A 10,042-nucleotide genomic window follows, 5' to 3' on the forward strand; every position below is an offset into this window, starting at 1 on the left:
GGTTGGGGTGGGGGGGGGGGTGTTTCTTTAATAAAGGTCTTTCGTAAGAATGGGGAGTATGTGAGCAGGAGCAAGATGAGCCTGGAGAGCGGGAATGCGGCTGGAGGTAGAAGGATCGAAGCAAAGGAGAAGGCGAGCAAAATACTAGCAAGCCACCTCAAGCTTAAATGCCAAAGCCCAGTCCTGTGATATAATTAAGACCCGGGATGTACTCCGGACCACCTGCCCTATGAATCAACTGCGCCGCGCATGAGTTCAGGAATACTTCAAACAAGTAGCGTTAAAAAAAAAACCAAAACCCACCTGACTAATCCATAGGTTGGTTGTTTTCTTAGCCTACAACTGGTGTCCTGTACAAAGAGGATAACTACATCATAATGACCACTGTGGATAAAGAAAAATATAAATGTATACTTCCGCTGATAGCAAGTGGCAATGAGGTAAGTTCAGTCAAGTCTTCCTTGTAATTATAAGCTGTAGACGAGTCTTTACAGTATCTTTTCAGTTACTTATTTTTTTTTTCAAAATAAAGACTTCTTTTTTTTTTCCCCCTGTAAAAGGAAAATCATCTGTAGAACGTTTCACAGTTTATAGTAGATGCCTTCGCTTTGTATTACATACTAGCTCTATACGAAGTGGGGCCAGTCTGAACAATCTTGAAGTCCTTATTTGGCAACAAACGATTGCTGTAACGTTCTGTTTATTACTAGGTCTATCACTGATTGGGAAATTCTTGTATTTTAAGTAATATTGTCAAATTCTAGGCCAGTAAACAACTATAAAGGTTGTTAACGCTGCTGTCGTAACTGCTGTATCTGAAAATCCTGTCCCAGTAGTGCTTCTACCACCAGTAATATAAACTTTATATTCTGTCATCTGTTCCTTAATTGGAAATCTGAATGCTTAATGTGGGGTTTAAAAAAAAAAAAGTAGTATATAAATTTTGTTTGTACAAGAGAAGGCAGATCGAGGAGGCCTCGGTGAGTTTTATCATTGGTCATTTGTTCCTCCAACGGTTCATTTTTTTTACACCGTGAGAGCTTGCCCAGACAAGCTGTACCCCTGCGTTAGAGACCCCCGTTTTGACTCAGCCCTCATCCTTTAAGTGATTGACAGTACAGAGTGCTTCAGTGTAGGTGAGAAATCTTTAGTGCTGAAGAACTTTGTGTGGAAATTTTGTACAAGAGAAGGCAGATCGAGGAGGCCTTCGGTGAGTTTTATCATTGGTCATTTGTTCCTCCAACGGTTCATTTTTTTCACACCGTGAGAGCTTGCCCAGACAAGCTGTACCCCTGCGTTAGAGACCCCCGTTTTGACTCAGCCCTCATCCTTTAAGTGATTGACAGTACAGAGTGCTTCAGTGTAGGTGAGAAATCTTTAGTGCTGAAGAACTTTGTGTGGAAATCTCTTCAATAGCATGCACGTTTATAGAGCAAAAATTACACAGAAATAAACTTCCACAGTATTACTTACGCTTTTTTGATAATTTTTTTTTTTTTTTAAATTGCGTAAAAGCTGCGTGATGTTCCAATTATACTGCATCAGTATGGCATCAGCATTGACTAACAAATGAAGAGATTAATGATGCTGTTTTCCTATTCACACCCCAAGCTGCCACTCTGGACGTGAGCAAGTTGAGAGCTCCTACTCTTCTGCCACGTGTGTATTTTCTAAACCACAAAACTTTTCTGTTTTGACTACTTTATTTGTGACTTTTATCTGCCCCTTCTTACTAAAATAAATTAGCTTTTTTTTTTTTCTAATCATCACACAGCTCCTTCAGGGCAGGGATTAATGAGGTTTTGTACCTTTGAGTTTTGCAATACAATTTATTTTTTTTTTTACCATAGCAGATGAATATTAACTAACCGAACTACTATTAATTTTAATGTAATGAGATATCCTTCTATTCCAGGAAGAAGAAAAGGACTATAAAGGTCCTACTCCAGGAGAATTGCTGGAACCTCTTTTTAAGCAAAGTAGCTGTTCATATAGAGTATGTTACTTCTGTGTTGATAATTTAAATGCTAATCAAAAGTTTACAATCCAGTCCATTTCAAGGTTTAGTGTAGTAAACTGTTTGGATAAATTATGTCTCAGACTTTAGGTACTAATTTAATCCAAAATAAGGTCTCTACAACTTTATGACTGTATCTTAATATTGCTGATAAAATTCTATATAATTGAAGATGTCAGGATTCAAATAAATGGGGTAGCCGTAGTAGCAATTTAAAAATGCGGATTTAAAACGTTTACTTCCAGGAGTCAAGCCATAATGTGTGACAGTCTAATGAAAAGCATTTCTCAGAAAGCGTTAGAAGACCAAAACAAACACGCTTCTAGATATTCTGAAAGTTTTCCAGTTTTTCATCAACTGTCGTCCCAGTTCAAAGACTCGTGTCTTACATTACAAGAACAAGCCTAATACCAAACAAGCTGGTACTGAGAACCAGAGACAGTGAAAGTGGCCAAATTTTATACCTGCGCAACACCCCCGCACGAGTCCTTGGGGAAGGAAGAGTGCGTCAAGTGCAATTGGTAAACAGCCCGTTACCTACGGCAGTTGCCAAAACCAGTCTGTGCTGAGTCACTACAGCCTAGCCCCAGTGGTTTGGGGGCAGATTTAGTCTTTATATCTTACTTAATTTTTTTCCCTTTGTTTTATCTGTGTGAAATTTAAGGAGACTTTGACCTGTTGTGTTTATTTGGAACGTCATCAGAATGCTCGGGGGGCACTTGAGACCATTCACGGTGCTATTGTTTTTGAGGGTGCCCAAGGCCAGCTGCTCAGGCTGTGTTTCATTGCTGCGGAAAGCCAAAATTCTGGGGGAGTTTTTTTTTTGGGGGGTAATGTATTTACACAGAATTTTATTTACTTATTTATTATATATATTTTATTTTTAAGATTGAATCTTACTGGACTTACGAGGTATGCCACGGAAAACACATCCGTCAATATCATGAGGAGAAGGAAACGGGACAGGTAGGCTTCTTACAATTTAGTAGTCTCAATCCCCTTTTCCACTGGCATGTTCATGCTTAACTCCTCCAGAAGACTTGAATTCCTGTGCGCTTGAAAAAGCATGGAAAATGGTAACTGAAATTTGTTTTAACTTCTTTTGGTTGTAGAAAATAAACATCCAAGAATACTATCTGGGGAATATGATGATAAAGAACCCATTATCAGAACCAGGTTTGTCTTAGATTATTTTATTTTGCTGATGCTAATTAATTGTTTGGTTTTTAATTATTACTGCCTGAGAAATATGCTGTAGAAAACTGATTCCCATTGCAGTAGAACAGAATTTTGTAGATTACTCATTTTTTTACAAAATGTGTTGTTTTCAATTAATTCCTTTTAGCACCTCACAGTGCATCCATCCTGTCAGTTTTGCCGTGCTGTCTAATTGATCAGAGTAACTAATCTGCAATAATTAGTGTCAGGGACAGAAAACACGTAATGTAAGAAATGGAACCAATATGTGACGGACCAGACTTTGATAATATAGCCTGTTGCTACTCTTTTTTTTTGGGTGGGGAGAAGCATCTTTCAAACTGTGAGCGGAGGGCAGAGTGTGCAGCACATCTTGGGCTCTGCTATTCTGTAATAAAACACAGTCTGCAAACCCAAACGCTTACAGCCTTTGCAGGTAGATTTGATCCTTGGAACTGTTTGAGTCTTTTTTAGGGATTCTGGCACAGACCTTCAGAAATACTGAAGTGCCTAAAGCAGGGTTTTGGTGGAAATTAGGTTGCTGAGCCCCAAACGCAAACTGCAGTTTAGAATAACTAATTTTCTGAGCACTCGCATTTTTTGCCCATAAATTATTGTAGATGCTGGAAGTTCTTGTGGTCGCACCTGCCAATATCTGCTTTCCTGGGTGAGCGCTTTGGCAGTATATTAGTCCAAAGAACTCTAAAAAACCACAGACTAAGTGTTTGTTCATCAGAGTTGATAGAAACAATAGAAAAAACATAATCTAGTTGGTTTTTTTTTAAATTCTAGGCTAGTATGGAAAAGATGGGCACCACCGTTTTTCTCTTCCTAAAAGTGATTAACTTGAACTCCTCAGTCGTGGAGGGGATTTAGCGCTATTAATCCCATTCCTTTGAATTCCTACCTGCAGCCTTCAGTTAGGTATCTTTAGTCCTGAAAAGAAACACGGCTTCAGAAACTGCATTGTTTGGCATTTCTTTATTAGTGAGTTACAGCGCTCGTTCGTGCTGTCATTAATCCTGTGCAGAGATGCCTAATTCTCCCTAGATGCTGCTGTACAGAAAACAAAATGTTTAATTTGAGTTACCAATTCTTCTGTGGGGCTAGATGCTGAAGTTACGTGTGATGATGCTTCAGGTCATCATATCTGAGTCTTTTAGGATGTTGACCCTCTGTCCTCTCCGCTGAGGTGGCAGACTGTATTCTTTCTCTGCTTCCTATACAGCAATTCACGCTACTTCTCTTAAAAAAAATAACATAGACGGTTTCTCAAACCATTGTGAGCTGAATCCACAAGTGTGATACAGTAAACTTGGAACAGCTGAATGTGTGACAGCAGAGTGGCCTTTTGCTCACCTAATTCTGAACGGAGTCCAGGCTATCATCTCCTGAAGCGGTTCAGAAGGCTAAGGGTAGCTCTCACCTGGAACAGCTTGCAACCCCTGCCCCGTAACACGGCTTACTCTCACGATCATTCGTATGGCATGCAGTCTGGCCTCACTTCTTCCTGCAACAAGTGTACCCTCTGAGGGTACCGGCTAGTGGGTGGGCTGAAGTACTTGCCCGTTTACAGACTGTCCCAGCCTGTAATTTACTCACCTTGAAAAGAGTAGTCAGCTACCCCTCGCAGAGCAGCGGTAGTGACACGTTCTCCAGCCCTGAATGGCCTTCCTGTGGTGCTAGGGCTGGATTTGGCCTGTCCTACAAACTCAAAATTGGTTCGAGACGATGCTAACTCATATTTTGTTCTGTTTGCTTTGGACCCCAGATCACTGTTTATTTCCTTTCTTTCCTCTTTTGCACCTGCAAGTTCATGACGTTGACTCTTGGCAGTGTGTACGCAAAGTCCTAGCAAATACACAAAACATACAAACTTCTCTGTATATAATTTCATTTTATTTCAAGTTCACAGACTTAATGCTTACCTCATTCTTAATTATTCCCTAGATCAAGAAGAGAAGGAAAATCCAAAAGAGAGTGCAAAAGAGGCAAGTGAAAAACATCTATTTTAACCTTTGCCGTCAGTAGTGGAGGCAATTTATATATGATGAGATTTTGTAATTAGTTCCCTACCAAAATGAGTATCAAAAAATGAAACTCTGTTCCTGAGCTGCACTCTTCTCACTTTTGATGACCAGTCCCAGCTCAGAAAGCTTATTTAGTCTAGCTAGTCAAATTTCTTGCCCTTCTACTTATTTACATTAAAGTTACGCTAATCTTAAACTTACATGAGATGAATTATATACTCGTCTTCTATGAAGACAATACACATAGCCACAAAGTCACATTATGGTCTAGCGACAGTTATTTTTCCAGCTACATCGGAGATCCCAGTTCCCTTAATGACACTTCCATGCATTTTGGGTAGGGAGAAATGCTTAACAAAATCCTACAGCACAAAATCCCTAAAAGATTTCTTAGCTGACTTGATGACCCGTCCCGTAAGACTCCGTGCTTCCCTCTTCCATTAGAGGACTTTTCCATTTGTTTAAGCCCCAAAACTCAATTCTGAGTTACTACCTATAGCAAAACAATGGAAGTACCTGAAGCACGTTGGAATTGGGAATTAGCCATAGCAGATTTGACCTGTGGACAGACACGCGCCTACCTTATTGCCAGTTATCCTTCATTTTAGTTCTGAAATGAAATTTCTGTCTACATGTTCTTTGTAATGCCGATCTACGAAGCACAGAGTGGTGGATCTCGGAAAATAGACGTGCCTGATAAGCATTTTGGATGTAGTTGGGGGTGCAGACCCGAGTCAGAATGTAGCCCGTTCTAATGGCAGTGGCAGTTACGCCTCTTTGAAGTTAAAGCAAGCTAGGTCCTTTGTAGTGTAACCTTTTTTTTTTTAATTTCAGAGGAAGTTAAGTCTCTTACTGACTTTTTTTGACAGTATTTATGATGTACGTACATACACTGCCTTGGTTTCAGTCCATAAAGAAGTTAGACTCTGTCTTGGTTTCAGTCCATAAAGAAGTTAGACTTGCAACTTGCGTGGAATTTCTAGTCATGAAAGGGAAACAATACATAACACAGCTGGGTGGTGCTTAAAGTAACCAAAAACTGCTGCGACTAGAGATTTATCTTAAGTCTTGCTGGTGTGCCTTTCAGTTGTGTGCAAACAACAGCTATCTCCATGTAGATTTCTTGAATAGTTACCTTCAATGAAATGCGTAGGCATAATTTTTCAGTTTTTAAGGAAAAACAGTTGTTTCATTCAGAAAGATAGAAAGGGAAGGCACTGGTACCCTTTTTGTCAGCTCTTTTATGCACAACCAGAATATATCTTCATTGCCCACCTTTGACTGAATATTGAAGTATAGAGTGGATAAGTGACTGGAAGCCAAGGAGCGCTTGAGCAATTAAGCTGCCGGCATGTTCATTCTTTAACCTCGTGAATGTCTCATCACTTCATTCGTAATGGAAGAGTTTTCGGGAGGAGAGAGTCAGCGGCCTGTGACAGGGTAACATGGTTCGAAAACCAAAGTAGGTGAGCTATAGAAGGGTCTCAGGTCCCCGGGTTAGTGTCCTGACCACAGGAGGCACCACCGCCTTTTAGCACAGAGCCTGATTCGATGTGCTCTGAAAACTTTTATTAGCTCAAGCAACACAGGTAGAAGAAGGTCTAGTTCGTGGGTTCTAGCATGGCTTTTGCACAAACAGAACTTCTGGTACCCCCAGGAACTTCAGCTGCTTCCAAGGTAGGAGCCAGGAGAGGGACTTCTACCAGTTTGGGGAATTAATTTCTTGGAGGGAGCTGGATGAAACATATGAAGGAACAAGCCTGAAGAGAGCTTACTTAAAGTGTGTACAAAAGTAGGATTTACTTTGTATATATCATTAACTTTGTTAGCCACGATAACAGGTGGCGTGGGATACTCTGGGTAACGAACAACCCAGGCTGGGTATGCTGAGAGGTGTAGTGCAGGTATCGGGATGACTTTGCAGGGGCGTTTTTAGATTCTTCGTGGCCTGGCAGTGAAGTGAAGGTAACGCGCCTGGCCAGGCCTGAGCCGAGTCTGGCAGAGCTACTCACATCTCCCTGTCTCCTAGACTACAGGGTGAACACAGCTGGCTTGGTGCTCTTCCAAAACATGGCACCCAGCTGGCAAGCTTGCTTAGAACTGAAACATCAGGCAGCCTGTGCAGAGAAACCAGCTGCTTTTGCAGTCAGAGCTCGTGTGGCATTTGTGCAGTGCTGTGCTGGAGGTAATAAACCAGAACACGTTTGGATGTTGCAGAAACACCAAGTAACTACACAGGGGCTGGTTTCAATCCAGTAATGCTGGCTCTGCGCAGTCTAATAGTATTTTTCGTTCCAAAAGAGTCAAAGGAGCTTTACTGTGATTCTTAACTTTTACTTTCTTTCGCCTAGATACCTACAAAAAATATAGAAGGGCAGATGACCCCGTACTATCCTGTAGAAATGGGAAACGGCACACCTTGTAGCTTGAGACAAAACCTACCCAGATCAAGTACAGTGATGTACATCTGTCATCCAGAAGCTAAACATGAGATCCTTTCAGTAGCAGAAGTTACAACCTGTGAATATGAAGTGGTTATATTGACACCTCTGTTATGCAACCATCCTAAATATAGGTACAGTACTCAAATTTTGGCTAACATTATCACTTCAAATTTTCATGAATTTCCGTGCACGTATGTGTTAACGTAAGTCATATATCCAGCTGTGGTTTCTGGTACAGAGCTGTGACACTTGTATGTACTTACTTTGGCAAGTGCGGTTTTGCCAAGTCTTAAGTTTTCGTGTTGTTGCACAGTATTTGCATTTTGTAAGTCTGTAGTGATTGATCCCGTATGAGAAGCAGACGGGAAGTGTAACTTTATTTTCAACAGGTAAGTTTCCAGCCCTGTCATTCTGGAGAAACACAAACTAGGGCATTAAGGCTGCAGGCAGATTAAGAACACCATCTCCTCTTAGTTTATGATTTCAAGGTCTCGGGGGATCATCTTCATGGTATTCAAAGACTGCAGATTGCATATGTGCATTTTATCTGTGCGTAGACTTCAACTTCTCTAATTTCAGAAAACAAAAGTATTGTCTTCAGCCATAACCTTGACATTTATTTTAGCAGTACTCCCAACTTAAGGAGCTCCCATCTGTCTCTGTCCTGCTTTCTTGCCTTACCTTCAGCTGTGTAAGTCATTTTCATATGAAGAATTCACAATTTCAGTGTTATTCTCCAAAAATCAAGTTTAGGATTCTTTTTTTCTTTCCCCCGCCCTCCCTGAATTGTACCATGCATCTAAGGGATACCCTTAGTCTCAACAGTACAGATTTTTGACCTTTCAAGGGGTGTAAACAGAATTGCAAAGTGAATATGACATAGAAATGGAGGGGGAAATAACAGACAGGAGTTCTGAATTTCCCATGTGCACAGATGTCGGAACAAGTGAGTATTTAATCACTGTTCTGAAATAGGCAACGAAGTCTAAAGGACAAAATCCTCAATCGTGCGTTTTATAAACACGTACTGACTTTTGACCTTTCAAGGGGTGTAAACAGAATTGCAAAGTGAATATGACATAGAAATGGAGGGGGAAATAACAGACAGGAGTTCTGAATTTCCCATGTGCACAGATGTCGGAACAAGTGAGTATTTAATCACTGTTCTGAAATAGGCAACGAAGTCTAAAGGACAAAATCCTCAATCGTGCGTTTTATAAACACTTGCCAGTTGGAGTAAATAAGTTATGCTACTGTTAACTATTTAGGACCAATTATAAATTTCCTCACGTAGATGGGTTTGGTCATACTGCGTTACCTGTTGCACTGACTTATTGCACTGTTATCTGTTTACCGTATGAGTCTTTTAAGCCTCTGTATCACTAGGAAAATAGAAAGTGCACAGGCAAATTGTTCTATCGTTTGATAAGAATAAAAACTTGAGCTGCTACCTCCTTCCAAAGGGAAGGCGTGGAAGGCTTCCTGGCCACTAGCAGGAAATACTTAAACTCACAAGATCCCTATTTTCCCACTTACGTCATCTTAGTAAATAAAGGTAGGGGGAAAATAGCAGGCTGGAAATGCTGCTCAGTCTCAGCAGAGGTGACAACAAACCAACCTCATTTTAAGTTAAGTGCACTTTTCCTGTCATGTGTTCCTGAAATAGCACTGAGCGGTACCTTCAGCCACCAGCGCTTTTCTTCTACACCCATTATCTTATCCAATAATGCACTTGCATTAACTTAGCAGAAGTATATCCATTAGTTCTAGTTGTCATTCTTATTTGGGCACAATCTGACTTTTTTTAAATTGGTGGGAACTGGGGACAGGGAGGAAGGCGGTGAAAAGTAATATTTGTCTACTGTAACTATTAGTCTTAATGTTGTTTAAATAAAATTCAGCTAAAACTAGGCTTCTTCGGTACAGGGCTTATTTAATCCAGAGTGCAGCTACTATTTAGGAAATGCTTTCAGATTTTTTAGACTACAGTGGTGATTATTATACAACTACTGCTGTGTATTACAGACTCTTCCTAGGAGGACATCACAAAAAGCCACCTCGCCTCTGAAGCAGTATCTGCATATTTGTTTTGTAAATAAGCTTTCTCTAAAGAGGACCTTTTCAATGAGATGAGAAACAAAAACTGAACAAACGCTTTATTTGTCTGTATGTCCTGGTTTTGGCTGGGATAGAGTTAATTTTCTTCCCAGTAGCTGGTACAGCGCTGTGTTTTGGATTTAGTACCAGAATAATGTTGGTAACACACCGATGTTTTAGTTGTTGCTGAGCAGTGCTTACACTAGTCAAGGACTTCCCAGCTCCTCGTGCTCTGCCAGTGAGAAGCTGGGGGGGGG

The 10,042-nt window shown here is 40.6% G+C and overlaps 1 protein-coding gene across 2 annotated transcripts in view; it reads left to right on the top strand.

The window, feature by feature from the left end:
* The first annotated feature begins 134 nt into the window (after window positions 1–134).
* Window positions 135–10,042, top strand: part of ERLEC1 (endoplasmic reticulum lectin 1) — a 14,389-nt gene continuing 4,481 nt past the window's right edge. For both annotated transcript variants that reach the window (XM_009288438.2, XM_009288439.2), the window contains exons 1-6: window positions 135–440; window positions 1,916–1,996; window positions 2,906–2,983; window positions 3,130–3,193; window positions 5,165–5,205; window positions 7,596–7,819. In XM_009288438.2, the coding sequence (XP_009286713.1) occupies window positions 378–440; window positions 1,916–1,996; window positions 2,906–2,983; window positions 3,130–3,193; window positions 5,165–5,205; window positions 7,596–7,819 (551 nt within the window). In that variant the 5' untranslated portion in view covers window positions 135–377. The remainder of the gene's footprint in view (window positions 441–1,915; window positions 1,997–2,905; window positions 2,984–3,129; window positions 3,194–5,164; window positions 5,206–7,595; window positions 7,820–10,042) is intronic.

The sequence above is a fragment of the Aptenodytes forsteri genome, unplaced genomic scaffold, assembly GCF_000699145.1.
Source record: "Aptenodytes forsteri isolate BGI_AS27 unplaced genomic scaffold, ASM69914v1 Scaffold185, whole genome shotgun sequence".
NCBI classification, from domain to species: Eukaryota; Metazoa; Chordata; class Aves; order Sphenisciformes; family Spheniscidae; genus Aptenodytes; species Aptenodytes forsteri.